Below are 16,357 nucleotides of genomic sequence, written 5' to 3' on the forward strand. Positions count from 1 at the left end.
CAAAGAACAACAACATCAGTTCAACAAACGGGCTTTGTTGTTTCACCAATTTAAATTTGTCAAAACCTAGTGCCCAAGTAGAAATCCATCATTCTGTGGAAATCTGTTCTTTTTCCCCACCCCCACCACCAGAGCTGGAAAACATGGATATATATTAGCAATGTGAATTATCCTTTTCCATTTTTAAAAGACCAAACTATATTCAATGTTAAATGCAACCCTGTATACCTGAAGGAGCATCTCTACTCCCATCATTCAGCCCGGACACTGAGGTCCAGCTCCGAGGGCCTTCTGGAGGTTCCCTCACTGTGAGAAGTGAAGTTACAGGGAACCAGGCAGAGGGCCTTCTTGGTAGTGGCACCCGCCCTGTGGAACGCCCTCCCATCAGATGTCAAGGAAACAACTACATAGCTTTCCAAAGACATCTGAAAGCAGCCCTGCACTGGGAAGCTTTTAATGTTTGATGTATTACTGTGTTTTTATATTATGCTGGGAGCCACACAGAGTGGCTGGGGCAACCCAGTCGGGTGAGTGGGGTATCGTTGTTGTTAAATGTTGTACTGCATTTAACATGCCGATTTTTTTTATTCAAACAGCAGCTGTTGGCAGATGGGAGGCTGATAATAATTAGAAAGGAGTTGAGTCAGCCACAGAGGATGGGCTCCTAGGGTCACTCTGGAGAAGGTGTGCAGGACGAATACCAAAAAGGAGTTGTTCTCTATGCTCCGGAGCTAAATATTTGGGAACACTGGGAACACAAGGCCCTTTAGTTACACTGTACCCCTGTATAACACCCAAATTTTACGAATAAACCTGGTTTGAAGATACAGACAGAGCAGACTCAGCTATACAGCTGCAAATGAAAACGTTTTCAGTGTGTTGTAAAGTGCATTACATAAATGTGACACTAGATGGCAACAGTAAGGTAAAGGTAAAGGGACCCCTGACCATTAGGTGCAGTCGTGGCAGACTCTGGGGTTGCGGCGCTCATCTCGCTTTATTGGCCGAGGGAGCGGGAGTACAGCTTCCGGGTCATGTGGCCAGCAGGACTAAGCCGCTTCTGGCAAACCAGAGCAGTGCACGGAAACGCGTTTACCTTCCCGCTGGAGCGGTACCTAATGATCTACTTGCACTTTGACGTGCTTTCGAACTGCTAGGTTGGCAGGAGCAGGGACCGAGCAACGGGAGCTCACCCCGTCGCGGGGATTCAAACCGCCGACCTTCCGATCAGCAAGTCCTAGGCTCTGTGGTTTAACCCACAGCGCCACCTGCGTCTCTTTTAGATGGCAACGGTGAGTTATGGCAAATTCAATATTTTTTCAAAACGTGGGTTTTTTTAAAAGTATTTTCACAACGGGTTTTTTTATGTGTCTAGATTCCACCAGCGGCTGCATTGGCTCGTCAATTGCATCGCATAGCCAATCTTCAATTTCCTGCCTATGTCCACTAAAATCCTTCCCCTCCACCCAATTCTTAAGATACTTACATAGATGCCAAGGCGAAGCATAGGGACCGCAGGAGCCTCACAGAGAGAGAGCATCAGGAGCATCAGTGCTGTGGTCAGTTCCATTAGGTAGAAGGGATGGTTGTGTACAAAGAGGTAGGCAGAGAGCGCTTTGGCATCCTTGGGGTGCGTGAAGAATTTGTCGTTGTTTTCTCCTTCCTGATTTAGGGTTTTAATCAACAAAATACACACACGCATAAATACGCTAGAGACAGCAAGCCCAATGTAGTCGGTAAGTCAGTGGTTCCCAAAACCTTTCTTCCACATGGACCACATGAGGGTCTTGGCAGACCACTTTGTGAGGTGAACAGAAAAAAAGCTTTTATCCTTAACTCATAATGTTAGAACTTGTAGGCAGCCCGTGAAGATGAACATTGGATGATAAAATAAAATACTTCCTTTATGTATAAAACATGCTCAAATGTATGCTGGAAATGTAAAGGAAAAGAAGGCACCTTTGACCATAGGTGGTGGAATTGTAAGGTGGTAAAAGTATTTTGGGAAATGATATATAATGAGCTGGAGGGGGGGAATGTTGAAAATAACTTTTGTTAAAAAGCCTGAAGCCTTCCTTTAAGGAATTCTAGGTGCCGAAATCCCAGAGGAGCAGAAAAAACTATTTATGTATGCGACCACGGCTGCAAGGATGTTACTAGCCTAGGGATGGAAAGAAGATAAAGTTACTACCAGAGAAGAATGGCAGACGAAGTTAATGGACGACGTTGAAATGGCTTAAATAACCGGAAGAGTCAGAAATCATGAAGACCAAAATTTTAATAAGGAATGGGGGAAATTTATAACTTATCTTAAAGACCACTGTAAACTGTTAAAATCATTAGTAGGATTGGAATAGATCTATGGCGTGAAAAAAAGGGAAGTCCAGCTGGCAAAGCACAAGTTTTCAAGCGCAGCACTGGATACAACTCTCTAAGAATGACAAATACAGCATGACATTATCCTTGCAGGGACAGGAATAGGGAGCAAGGGGGAAACAAACAGCAAGCAGGTTGGGTGAGGACCACTGAAAGTAGCTGGAATCTGTAGCGCTTCAAGGAATTCAGTTTGTCAGCCATACACCCTCTTAATTTATACCCTCTCCTTTCTCTGCCAGGTAATGCAAAGAAAAGGGCCCACCTGGAGGTAAATTGCCGACTCCTGGTAGTTCATTTCCCAATTTTGTCCTCCGCAGCTCCGTCGAGGGTGGCAGTCCCCAGCGGCCGGGCTGGATGTGTCACTGACCAAGTCATAGTTGCCTCCATCTGGGTGAAAGGGGGGAAAGAGAAGGGAAAGGTCTCTTTATTGTCACGCTTTAAGCCTAATAAGGCTTAAACGGCCTTGGCCCAGTATATCTGAAGGAGCATCTCCACCCCCATCATTCAGCCCGGACACTGAGGTCCAGCGCCGAGGCCCTTCTGGTGGTCCCCTCACAGCAAGAAGTGAAGTTACAGGGAACCAGGCATAGGGCCTTCTCGGTCGTGGCACCCTCCCTGTGGAATGCCCTACCATCAGATGTCAAGGAGATAAAACAAATACAGTGGTACCTTGGGTTACATATGCTTCAGGTTACATACGCTTCAGGTTACAGACTCTGCTAACCCAGAAACAGTACCTCGGGTTAAGAACTTTGCTTCAGGATGAGAACAGAAATTGTGTTCTGGCGGCGCGGCAGCAGCAGGGGGCCCCATTAGCTAAAGTGGTGCTTCAGGTTAAGAACAGTTTCAGGTTAAGAACGGACCTCTGGAACAAATTAAGTACCTAACCCAAGGTACCACTGTATTTTACTTTTAGAAGACATCTGAAGGCAGCCATGTATAGGGAAGTTTTTAATGTTTTGAGGCTTTATTCTGGTTTTATAATTTACTGGAAGCCACCCAGAGTGGTTGGGGAAACCCAGTCAGATGGGAAGCAAGCGAGCAAGCAAACGAACAAATTATTATTATTAGGTGGAATTGCTAATCTTCCTTCATTCACTTTTTATAAAGGCATCCACCATGACAATGCAGCTTGCTAGCCAGGGTGGAGGAAACGTGTGTGTGTGTGAATGTGTGTGTAAACAAGCCTAATGTACAAAGGAGAAATTTACACTCGTTCTTCTGCCCACTTTTGCCTCTGGGCCACATTCACCCCACACACAAAAATTCATTTCCCACCCCCGAGCTAAAGCCTTGCAAAGTTTGTGGAACACAGAGAGAGAAGCTGCGAGGAAACGCGGAACGATCCGCCGCACAGATGGCAACGCTGCTTTCACGCCCCTGTGACTTATCCCAAGAGGTCTATCCAAGCCAGCTGTCTCGCTTACGCCAGGCCTGTGGAATGATAGTTGAGGGATGCAAGCATCCCCATTCATCTGAGCGTTGGAAGCTGTTCTGGCAGGCCTCTAGATAGGAACAGCTTCCATATGCCGTCATAAAAAAGGAAGAGAAAAGCAAATGTTTACTAACTCACGATGTTCAGCTGGCTAACAGGCTGAACAAACCCCTGCCTTTGAGATTCAAACAAAACGTTACACGCACTGTTCCCAATTTAGGTCTCGGCGCCTAGCCACGTAGACCGTGCAATAAATTCGAATACTAAAATAAAATAAACCATCCATATGATGGAGCACGAGATGGAGTAATCGGTGGAGGACAAAGACAAAATTATCATGTCACTGGGCACTGCTTCTTTCTCAGTCCCTGCACAGAAACCTCCAGCCTTTTCCAATTGTGTTCTGAGACTTTCAGATACCTCATCGCTCCCAGTTAAGACTACTGCATTTTATTAATAGGCAAAACAATATTTGATCAACTTAGGTATTTCATAACACTACTTGATTGTAAAAAAAAGCCCCAAAGCAGTTGCCACAGAGGAGCGGGAAAGACAAAACCATGAGGAGAATCAAGCCTTGCTAGCAAGTGAAAATACAGTGGTACCTTGGGTTAAGTACTTAATTCGTTCCGGAGGTCCGTTCTTAACCTGAAACTGTTCTTAACCTGAAGCACCACTTTAGCTAATGGGGCCTCCTGCTGCTGCCGCGCCACCGGAGCACAATTTCTGTTCTCATCCTGAAGCAAAGTTCTTAACCTGAAGCAATATCTCTGGGTTAGCGGAGTCTGTAACCTGAAGCGTATGTAACCCGAGGTACCACTGTACATGCAAACAGATGGGGAGTACTTGTAGCTCGCTGTCGGAATTTGGCGGCCAAAGTAAGCAGGAATTCTTCAAACCCATGCAGAAACGGTTGCCAAAGGGAAAATATAATAGTTCCTGTATTCCAAATGTAATCGATTCTGTCCAGCATACACATTCTCTTTCTCTCTCTCCACCCTGTACTAAATAGGCCAAGATTGGGCGGGTCTGTCACAGAGAGATCATGCAACAGGCTTGCTTGTCTCTGACACTGCAGAGTCAGGATTTCTTCTTCTGAACACACACAGAGGAAAGACAAGATGACAGAAGCAGATCGACCTGTTTGAAAGCGGTTGTTTGGCTGACAGAACCAGAACACAGAGATTTATTTTGGAAAACTCCCGTGGCATCTTTCAGGATTTAAACTTTCAGGGAGGCAGACACCAGAAAGGTAGCTATAGATAAAGATATTTTAAAGAGTTTGCATCTCTTGAGGCATTAATCCAAGACCTCCCAGTTTTTTGCTGTGTCCTAAATTCATGTGGTCTAAACCACTGAGCTTCTTGGGCTTGCCAATCAGAAGGTCAGCGGTTCAAATCCCTGTAACACGGTAAGCGCCCGTAGCTCAGTCCCAGCTTCTGTCAACCTAGCAGTTCGAAAGCACGCCAAAAAGTGCAAGTAGATAAATAGGTACCACTCTGGCGGGAAGGGAAACGGCGTTTCCATGTGCTGCTCTGGTTTCAGTGTTCCGTTGCACCAGAAGCGGCTTAGTCTTGCTGGCCACATGACCCAGAAAAACTGTCTGCGGACAAACGCCCCCCCCCCGGCCTGTAAAGCGAGATGAGCGCCGCAACCCCAGAGTCATCTGCAACTGGACTTAACTGTCAGGGGTCCTTTACCTTTACCTTTTAAATTCATGTTATTTATATGGAATTCCCAGCTCATTTACTCAATCAAACACCACTCTGAAGATCTATCCCAGCTACAACAGTACACTTCCAAGGCACATCTTTCTGTGGGGATGTTTGCAAATACAGTAGTACCTTGGTTCTCAAACTTAATCTGTTCTGAAAGTCCGTTCCAAAACCAAAGCATTCCAAAACCAAGGCGCGCTTTCCCATAGAAAGTAATGGAAAATGGATTAATTTGTTCCAGACAAACAACCCCTAAAACAGCAATTTAACATGAATTTTATTATCTAACGAGACCATTCATCCATAAAATGAAAGCAATAAACAATGTACTGCAGGCACACAATCAATCAATCAGTAGCTGAACTGGTTTGTCACAAAAACAAAACAAAAAAGAACCACAAAAACAAAAATGCAAAATAAATAGCAAAAACAGACAGACCTCAGAGTAACACTCAAAACGGAGCATGTTCGGCTTCCGAAAAAAGTTCGCAAACCGGAACACTTACTTCCAGGTTTCCAGTGTTTGGGTTCAAAGTTGTTTGAGTACCAAGGTGTTTGAGAACCAAGATACCACTGTACAGACAACTTAATTCCTTTGCAAGTCTATTTTTATTTCATTTATTGTCGGCCTAGTTTAAATTCTAGTACAGCAAGCCACTTAAGACTCTACACACCCGCTTCTTTGAAAAGGTGAAAACTCCCTGGTGATTCAGCAGATGTGTTGCGTTTATAGGACTATGAAGTAAGACTATAATATGCAGTACAAAGCGAATGTGTGAAAGAAAGCCCTTCTCCACACAGGAACCCAAAATGCTTTTTCCGTGCAGCCTGAGCAGGAGCAGTGAAGAACGTCATCATTAATTGTTGCAGCTTGTCTTCATATACCCCACCTCACTGCCCTGCTCAAAGTTGTGAAGAATATCCCTACATTATGAATGGTCTGTGTCACCATTAAGAAAAAAAGAGGTTAGAATAATAGGCCAATAGATAGGTGGACAGGATGAACTGGCTTTTCTTCTTTGAGCTTCCAAAGTTCTAACCTAGCTCAAGTCTACCATCTAAACTAGCCAGATATTTAACTGCAAATCAATCACAATCAATCATTTGAAAAATAAGACTTTAGAGCTGTCTTTCCCACCCCCCAGTGGGAACCAGACATAACCTTGGTTTCAGGAGCCATTTGGTGCCTTAGCTTATATATCTGAGTTTCTAACCCTGGTATGACTAGACAGGCTGTTGCTTTCATACAACAGACCAAAATTCATATTCAGCTGTCCTTGAGAACTTTATCCAGAATACATGGAAAATGACCCTTGCGTGCAGAGGCAGCATGGCTGGGTGCTTTCAAAACACTATACTTCAGTGCATTCCACTGCTATAGTTGAAAAAGAAAAAGAAAAGGAATTTCCCCTTTTCCGTTTTGCACTGAGGGATGGGCGGGTAGCAATGTTAATATACGCCTGCTATCGTTAAACTGTTCCGTGTTGTGGGAACAGGTGGTTGTGAGACGATAAAAGGTTTTCAAAGCACTAGGAGACATTCAAACTGCAGTTCTGAGATGACAACGTGTTTTGTTTTTTTAACTGCGTCTGGCTGCTTTTCGCTCGTCGACGCTGACTCGGAACATCTGACGCACAGAGCGGAACAACGGCTGGAAAACAAACAGAGATTAGATTTTCATGGCCTCCCAGGGAACGCATCCGTTTGGCAAGGTTTGATTGCCATGTTTCTGCTTCTTGTCAGTTTTCAGGGCATTTTGGATTTATTTATTATTTTTTTTAAAAAAGAGAAAAACGATGGGTTTGGCCAGCATGAAAGCAAAACATGGGCCTGCCGGATTTAGTTGCCTTAGTCACTCTGATGCTCGTAAGAAACTCCTTTGCCCAAGGAGGTGCAGGCAGAAGATTTATCCTGCTGCTGGTAGCCCCCTGCCTTGAAATCTCATTTTGCCCATCCCAGTTCGATACGTAGTATTGTATAAAAACCAAACAGAAACATCTGTCCAGCGGTTAGAGCTGTGGCTGATTGCCGCTGCCTTCTCTTTTATCCTTCCACTTTCAGTGCCTAAGGGGTTCCAAGCGCAAGCTCCTTCCAATTCGAGCTTATGAGCCAGAACACTGCATTTCTGTGCTTTTTGAACAGGAAGGACATGAAATTAGTTTGGGAAGCCTCGGTACAGTGGTACCTCGCAAGACGAATGCCTCGCAAGACGAAAAACGCGCAAGACGAAAGAGTTTTCCGGTTTTTGAGTCGTTCCGCAAGACGAATTTCCCTATGGGCTTGCTTCGCAAGACGAAACATCTTGCGAGTTCTTGCGAGTTTGTTTCCTTTTTCTTAAAGCCGCTAAGCCATTAATAGCCGCTAAGCCGTTAATAGCCGCTAAGCCGCTAATAGCCGTGCTTCACAAGACGAAAAAACCGCAAGACGAAGAGACTCGCAGAACGGATTAATTTCGTATTGCGAGGCACCACTGTACTTAGAATCCACGCCTCACTCTTTCGTGTTTGCATGTGTGGTGAATACTTCTAAAAACCAGCTGATAGTCTGAACGAAAGCTAATATTAGGTGTACCCTTTGGAAGTTAGCCAGGAGGGGGATAATGTAGGCTAGTCCCTGGAATGTCTCCTTCTTCTTCTTCTTCTTCTTCTTCTTCTTCTTCTTCTTCTTCTTCTTCTTCTTCTTCCTTTCCTCCTCCTCCTCCACCACCTCCTCCTCCTCTCTTGCACTCCATTCATATTGGAACAGGGCCTCCTCGGTGTTGGCTCCCCATGTGCGCAACCAGGGCCAGATTTAGGTTTGATGATGCCCTAAGCTACTGAAGATAATGGGGCCCTTTATATGTCCAGCTGTCCTTTGCCAACAACAAATTGTTGCTGTTTTTTGTGTTGAATATATGCTATATGTCGAAACAAAATTAAAAAATTCCTTCCAGTAGCACCTTAGAGACCAACTAAGTTTGTTATTGGTATGAGCTTTCGTGTGCATGCACGCTTCTTCAGATACGTGCGCATGAACACAAAAGCTCATACCAATAACAAACTTAGTTGGTCTCTCAGGTGCTAATGGAAGGATTTTTTTTTTTTTTTGACTATGACAGACCAACACGGCTACCTACCTGTAACTAGAAATATATGCTATAAGGTAAGGTCCTCCGTAGGAAATACCAGGAGAGGCGGTCCCATAGGAACAAGGGTCCTAGGCCGTATAGGGCTTTAAAGGTCAAAACCAGCACCTTAAACCTGCCCCTATTCTCCACCGGGAGCCAGTGCAACTGGTAAAGCACTGAGTGAATATGCTCCCATGGCAGGGACCCCGTAAGGAGTCTTGCTGCAGCATTTTGCACCCGCTGGAGTTTCTGGGTCAGTCTCAAGGGCAGCCCCATGCAGAGTGAGTTACAATAATCAAGCCTAGAGGTGACCATCGTGTGGATCACAGTGGCTAGGTCAGGGCGACAGAGGTAAGGAGCCAACTGCTTAGCTTGGCGGAGATGAAAAAATGCCGCCTTTGTTACAGCTGCAACCTGCGCCTCCATAGAAAGGGGGGTGTCAAAGATTATACCCAAGTTCTTAATAGACAGCACTGGCACTAATTGCGCCCCCGCAAGAGATGGGAGTTGGGCCCCCAATCCCATATCGTCCTGACCCAGCCGAAGGACCCCTGTCTTCGAAGGATTTAACTTCAACTGACGCCCGCGTAACCATCCAGCCACAGCTTCCAAACATCTGGTCAGTGTGTCTGGGGCCGAGTCAGGATGGCCATCCATCAACAGATAGAGTTGGGTGTCATCAGCTTACTGATGGCAGCCCAACCCAAAACTCCGGACAAGCTGGGTGAGGGGGCGCAAAAAGATGTTGAAAAGCATCGGGGAGAGTATTGCTTATTGTTTATTTTACTTGTATTTAGTAAACAAAGCTAAAAAAGAAAAGTACCACATGATTATTATTATTTTTAATCCTAATACATCACAAGTATTAGACCCAAAATATCTGAGAGGGGAAATTAAAGCATGCTTAATGCGGTTTACATGTTACATTATAGAGAAGCATTTACTGTAATATTTGTAAAATATTAAATGCTTCCCTCAGATTGTTTAAATTAAAGGGGGACATGCAATGGAGCCAAGGTCCTTCCTGTGTTTTCTTGCTTCTCAAAACTACCCACCTCAAACACCCACTTGCAATTGTATTCCTAGTTTCCCACGTCCACAGCTTTAGAAGGGAGGGGAAGATGGTTTTTTATTTCTCTCTTCTTCCATATTCAGTCTTTTCCACATCTCACCTCATTTCCAAGATCCATTCTTTTCTTACCAAACATTGTTCCACTGGTTTCTCTTCTGCATACAATCCCTATTGAGAATGCTACTGAGAATTTATCGCTACCCTTCCTGCAATCATGTCCCTGTGTTTCTACTGAACCTGGCTCCTCGGAATGTCTAGACCCCCACTGCTAATAGGCCTGATAAGCGAAGATATCTGTTGACAGCAGCATCAGTTGGTCCCTATCTTAATTGCAACCAAATGCTCCAAGGCCCTAAGGCGCTTGCCACACACTGGATTCTGTTTACATTTTGTGTCACTCCTAGAAAAGTGGACTCCTTCATTCATCACAGTGAGCATGGTAAAAAAGATAAAGGACCCCTGGACGGTTAAGTCCAGTCAAAGGCGACTGGGGTTGCAGCGCTCATCTCGCTTTCAGGCTGAGGGAGCCAGCGCTTGTCCACAGACAGCTTTTTGGGTCATGTGGCCAGCATGACTAAACCACTTCTGGTGCACGGAGGACCGTGACAAGTGCCAGAGCACACGGAAACACTGTCTACCTGCCCGCCGCGGCGGTACCTATTTATCTACTTGCACTGACCTGCTTTCGAACTGCTATGTTGGCAGAAGCTGGGACAGAACAACGGGAGCTCACCCCATCATGGAGATCCGAACTGCCAATCTTCTGATCGGCAAGCCCAAGAGGCTCAGTGGTTTAGACCTCAGCGCCACCCACGTCCCTACAGTGATCATGGAATGAACCCTGAAGACCCAAGACCAAGGAACAATTTTACAATGACCACCTCACATCCCCAAGCAAAATTAATATTCACAAATACTTTCCTCCCTAAGTCCCAGGTACTTAAAGCAGGACACAATGTCCTGTTTTATTTTTATTACTATATTGAGGTTGAAGCAGGCATTAGCACAAGAACCCACAGGGACTGGCTCCTAAAGGAAGTGGCTCTGACCGCTGCAGAGCGGACAGATAACTCCAGCAAGCGAGCCAAAGCTCACACTACAGTTTGCCCACATTATCCACTAATATGCATTTCAGTGTCTGGGAACATTTGAAGTTGACTTTCGATTCTAATTAACTATCTCACGCAGAGTAGAAAACTCCAATTCAGTCCCGGTACCCCAGGGATTCTCACTGTAATTAATGTGACTACATCAGCAAAAAGTATTTCGTTGCACTACAAGTCGAATGGCATCTTACCCAACTGGAAGTGAAACTTTAGGTCGAAAGAGGTTCTCTGCTGAACCAAGGGTTGGGGAGGGACAAGGAAAGAGAGGATTGCACCTTTTCAGCAAGGGGGAGATCAGCCTAATCCATCTGCCAGTAACGAATCAAGCTGCAACAAGCTTATTAACCCCCCCCCACGCCCCTCTAGAAAGAGCACCCAGCTAAAATTGCCAGTTGCCCAGGGACTGAAGAGCAGTGTTCGAAATTCGCCAGGTGCCAGGCGCATTTTGCACCTGGCTACCAGCCACTTGGGACGCGGGTGGCGCTGTGGGTTAAACCACAGAGCCTAGTGCTTGCCGATCAGAAGGTCGGTGGTTCAAATCCCCGCGACGGGGTAAGCTCCCGTTGCTCGGTCCCTGCTCTTGCCAACCTAGCAGTTTGAAAGCACATCAAAGTGCAAGTAGATAAATAGGTACCGCTCCGGCGGGAAGGTAAATGGCATTTCCGTGCGCTGCTCTGGTTCTCCAGAAGGGCTTAGTCATGCTGGCCACATGACCCGGAAGCTGTATGTCGGCTCCCTCGGCCAATAAAGCGAGATGAGAGCTGCAACCCCAGAGTCGGTCACGACTGGACCTAATGGTCAGGGGTCCCTTTACCTTTACCTTTACCGGCCACTTGTGACCAAGTGAAGATGCCTGGGCTCCAAGATGGTGCCAGACACCTCCACCATCTGGAGCTGCATGCCTGAGGGTCTTTAGGTCTTGCCTGTTTTCACACACTTAGCAACACATCCCGTAGGATTCTATTTTATCTGCACAATCAGAATGAATTTCAGGAATCCAGAAGTCGTGTTAAACAATATGGCTTGTGAGCAGTGGCGTAGCGTGGGGGGTGCAGGGGGGGCCGGCCGCACCGGGCGCAACATCTGGGGGTTAGGGTTAGGGGGCGCAAATCCACGGGTTAGGGGGCGCAAATTCACGGGTTAGGGGGCGCAAATTACTTGCCTTGCCCCGGGTGCTGACAACCCACGCTACGCCACTGCTTGTGAGCCATCTGGCCCCCAAATGGCAACTCAGCATTCTGTTTTGGCAGCTGTAACCCTGGTTTAAGGAGCCATTTGGCACCTAGCTTATATATATATATATCTGAGTTTCTAACTCTGACCCCAACCATGGAACTAAGTACGGCTGGATGGTGCAGGTATGGGATCTGTCTATGGATGTCTATATGCATTACAGTGGTACCTCGGGTTATATACGCTTCAGGTTACATACGCTTCAGGTTACAGACTCCGCTAACCCAGAAATAGGTTAAGAACTTTGCTTCAGGATAAGAACAGAAATTGGGCTCCGGCGGCGCGACAGCAGCAGCAGGCCCCATTAGCTAAAGTGGTGCTTCAGGTTAAGAAGAGTTTCAGGTTAAGAACGGACCTCCGGAACGAATTAAGTACTTAACCCGAGGTACCACTGTATTGCAATCTAAGAACATAGGAAGTGCCTATTGCATCAGGTCAATGGCCCATGTAGTCCAGCATCCTGCTCTCAACAGTGGCCTAGCAGATGGTTGTGGGAAACCTGCAAGCAGAACTCGAGCACAAGAGTCTGGAAGCTCATTCCATCAAAAGACAGAATAGAAAGCTTCTGAAAGGTAAATCAAGAACGAGCACGCACAAACCTATCTATTGTGCAGGCTCACGCAATGTGAAGTTAGGATTCACTTGCTATGACTCCCTGACACGTGTACACAAAAAACGGTAAGCGTGCAGCATCTACTCTCTATGGACCTCCCATAAGGCAGCTCACTATCAGTGGCCAATCTAGGCATAGCACAGGAAGATACAAAGCTTTGGCCCATCTAACTCAGTACAGTGGTCCCTTGGTACTCAAATGCCTTGGTTCTCAAACTCCAAAACCCCCAAAGTTTTTCGGAAACCAGACATCCAATGTGGCTGTCGGCTATTATTTCCAGGGCTATGCCTTGGTTTTCAAACATTTTGGAAGTTAAATGGGCTTCTGGAACTAATTAACTTTGGAGCTTTTGTTTTTTATATTTATTTTGCATTTTTGTTTTTGAGGCTTTTTCGATTAATTTGTTTTTGTGACTGTGTGGAACCCAGTTCAGCTACTGATTGAGTGACTGCAGAAATGGATGAAAGCCCCCCATCCAAACAATAACTATCATCAGTGCAGGTAAGAAATTATTATTATTATTATTATTATTATTATTATTATTATTATTATCATCATCATCTACAAAACTGTCTTATTTCTTTTATAGTACAGCACATTGATTATTGCTTTCATTTTATGGATTGATGGTCTCGTTAGATAGTAAAATTCATGTTAAATGGTTGTTTTGGTGGTTGTTTTTAAAAGTCTGGAACGGATTAATTCGTTTTTCATTACTTTCTATGGGAAAGCACGCCTTGGTTTTGGAACGCTTTGGTTTTGGAACATACTTCCAGAACAGATTAAGTTTGAGAACCAAGGGACCACTGTACTATCTACACTGACTGGCTGCAGCTCTCCAAGGTTTTTGACTGGGGTCCCCTTCCCATCCCTACCCAGAGACACCAGGGATTGAAGCTGAGACCGGAATTCTGATGCAAAACAGACAGTGGAGGCTAGAAAGGTAGAAGGCCGAGACCAGCAATGAGTGAAGCCAGAGCAACTAATGGCAGGCAAACCACCCCCTTGACTGATTGTAAGAGGGCAGGAAGGTGAGGGCTGGCTGAAGGCAAACTGAGGCTGGTGGGGCTGTGTCCCATTTGCCTTAAAGGACCAGCTTCCACGGAGTAAGCAGATGTTTTACCATGGAGCTGCAGAACTTTCACCAAGCTATGGGCCTTTGGGTGTCCCCATTAAGATGTACACCATTGGGGAAAGGGCCTTTCTTGCAGCAGTGCCTTGAATTTGGAACACGCTCCGCGGAACTGTTTACCTGGCATCTAGTCTGTTACACTTGAGCCAAGGGACCAATAATTCCCCCCCTCCCCAGGCTTTTAACTGGTAAGGCAACATCAATTCTGCTCATCATTAGCATGGTTTTGCATGTTTTCATTTTTATTTGCCCTTGCTCAAATTGTTTTCGTTTCCCCCCCAATTTTTTTTATTAGTTTTCACAATATTATAAACAAACAAATAAACACACAAGACAAACAAACATAAATCATAGCCTTATTGAAAATTACAGTTATTAACTTTGTTAAGTGACTTCCTCGCTTCCCTTTGGTTGAATTTCATTGCATGTCCTTTTTCAAATCCCAAATTTCCAAATCCCAATTTTTATAAAATTTAACTTAAGCATTAACATCCTTAGATCTTCACCTTATGGAATTAAACATATTAATTCATCACTTAGCAAAAACAAAATCCTTAGCCCATTAGGTATCTGCAAGCTACTGAAAATTGCTCAGATTGTTTTCGGTTGCCCTTGCATCCTGAGATCTCAGCAAAATCTTGATATAAAGCTTCGTTTAAAAAATAACAACTTGTCATACGTATCTGCCCAACCGCTAAGCTGTGTACGCACCATACTTTTAAAGTTATGTTTTGCCATGGCCACCAAAGATTCCAGGGAACTGTAGTTTGTCAAGGGCGCTGGGAAATGTAGCTCTGAAGATGGAGAAACCACATTTCCCAGGATCCTTTGGTGGAGAAAACGGGCTTTAAAAAAGTATGGCGTGCGTACGCAACTGCCAAAGGACACCAGCCTCGTTGCAGGGGATGCAACAAACAAATGAAGGGAGGGAGTTGAACTTACTTTCACTGGGTAGCCCCTCCGGATCGGGACCGTGACTTCTGCCCTCATCCAAGGTGAGGATGAGGGGGACGTCGTCATCTTCCGGATTCACAGCCATCCCCAAGAAGACTTTTGCTTTGCTCCAGGAAATCCCTTTAAACCCCGGCTCCCGTCGCCGCTTCGTCGAAGATCAGGCGCATCTTGCAGACCTGAGACTGTCCCGGGTGCGTGGAGGAACCGGCACCCATCTCGGCGGAACCCTGGCCCGCATCATGGAGCCCCCACCAGGTACCCCGCCTGGCTTTTTGGGTGCTCTTGTTGCCAAAGGAGCGTCAACTCTCGACTTGCGCCGTCATTCACTTTCCGCGCAAAAACGCCTCCGCCGTCGCTGCTGCGTCCCAAACTCAGCTGGCGTCTGTCTCTGACCTCAGTAGCCCTTCCGACTTAGGAGGAGGATCATCCCTGGAGGGAAAGGGAGGGAGGCGGGGAGAGAGTGAGCGGAGGCCGAGCGGAGGCGAACCAAAGAGATGGTGCTCTGCTTTAGCCGGCCCGGGGCCAGCCAGCATCGCTAGGCGCCTCTCTTCGGAATAGCGCCTCGGTGGTCCATCGCTGCGCGCAAAAAGCAGGGAGATCCGTTTCAAAACTTGGGGAAGGGAAAGAGGGGGAGGCCTCTCGCAATTGCAGCTGGACTATCTTGATCTCGGAAATGTTTCCGCCCACCCTGTTTTCAGGGCTCGATCGGTTTTGCAACGAGATCCCTTTCTCCCCCCTTAATCCAGTACAATAAAAGCGCAGGAGTCTTTTATTTTGCACGCTTCTATAAGACCCTTTACTCTTAAAACAGTAAAAGGTGGGCTGTTGTTGTTGTTGCTGGACTGGGTTTTTTTTCGGGGGGGGGGGTACCCTTCTCGCCAACATTGTTGAGTTTTGATTTTGCACGCCTTCACCCTCCCCTCCTCCCTTAACCAGATGTTAAAAGCCACTTTTGGTAGCCACTGTTCAATTTTTGATTTTGCACCCCCAGCTCTTCCTCCTCTTCCACTTCTGGGCGTCCTTTTTTTATTAAAGACGGAATTGCTTCTTAAGAGGCTCTTTTTTCCTTTACCTGCCAAACGATGCCCTCTTAATAAAGAAGAACGCCTCTAGGCATGGGCAGAGTGCCGCCCAGCCTTCGGCATTTTAACACCTGGATCGTGTCGCCACCACTTCAACTCCAACCTCTGAACCCCGTTTAGTACATAAGCCATTCTGTCCCGTCCCCCTAACTATATGATTGCCATTTATTCTTACTATCAGTTATGGAAGGTCGGAACTTTTACAGCGCATAATGCGGCTCAGCCTCCCTTGCCTGCGAGGCCGCTGAAGGAGAAGGGGCTCTCTTTACCTTCCCCCTCCCCGCTGTCCTACTTCTTGCTACCGGCGGAAGCAATTCCTAGGCCTTTTTGGAAGGCGGGAGTATTGGGACGACGATGACACGGGACACGATTGTTGTCTGAAACCGCCCCCTTCCCTCGCTTGTCGCTGCCGCCCCTCACCTGGCCTCAGGGCGGCCCCTCAAGCCTGAATACCGCTCTTTTAAAGACAGCGACACACGCACATAAAATACGCAAATAAAACAAAACACGCCATATGAAACTGCGGGGAGAGG

The 16,357-nt window shown here is 46.2% G+C and overlaps 1 protein-coding gene across 6 annotated transcripts in view; it reads right to left on the reverse strand.

Annotated features, from left to right (window-relative positions):
- Window positions 1-16,357, reverse strand: part of TPCN1 (two pore segment channel 1) — a 48,349-nt gene that overhangs the window by 31,393 nt on the left and 599 nt on the right. For 2 of the 6 annotated variants that reach the window (XM_082202886.1, XM_082202888.1), the window contains exons 2-4: window positions 14,731-15,171; window positions 2,639-2,763; window positions 1,487-1,663 (exon numbers count right to left, since the gene is read on the reverse strand). In XM_082202886.1, the coding sequence (XP_082059012.1) occupies window positions 1,487-1,663; window positions 2,639-2,763; window positions 14,731-14,827 (399 nt within the window). In that variant the 5' untranslated portion in view covers window positions 14,828-15,171. Of the gene's footprint in view, window positions 1-1,486; window positions 1,664-2,638; window positions 2,764-14,730; window positions 15,172-15,814; window positions 15,957-15,999; window positions 16,143-16,357 lie in introns of those variants that run through there. The other 4 variants (XM_082202885.1, XM_082202889.1, XM_082202887.1 and 1 more) reach the window with 4 other exon arrangements.

The sequence above is a fragment of the Podarcis vaucheri genome (assembly GCF_965113315.1).
Source record: "Podarcis vaucheri genome assembly, chromosome: 16".
NCBI lineage: Eukaryota > Metazoa > Chordata > Lepidosauria > Squamata > Lacertidae > Podarcis > Podarcis vaucheri.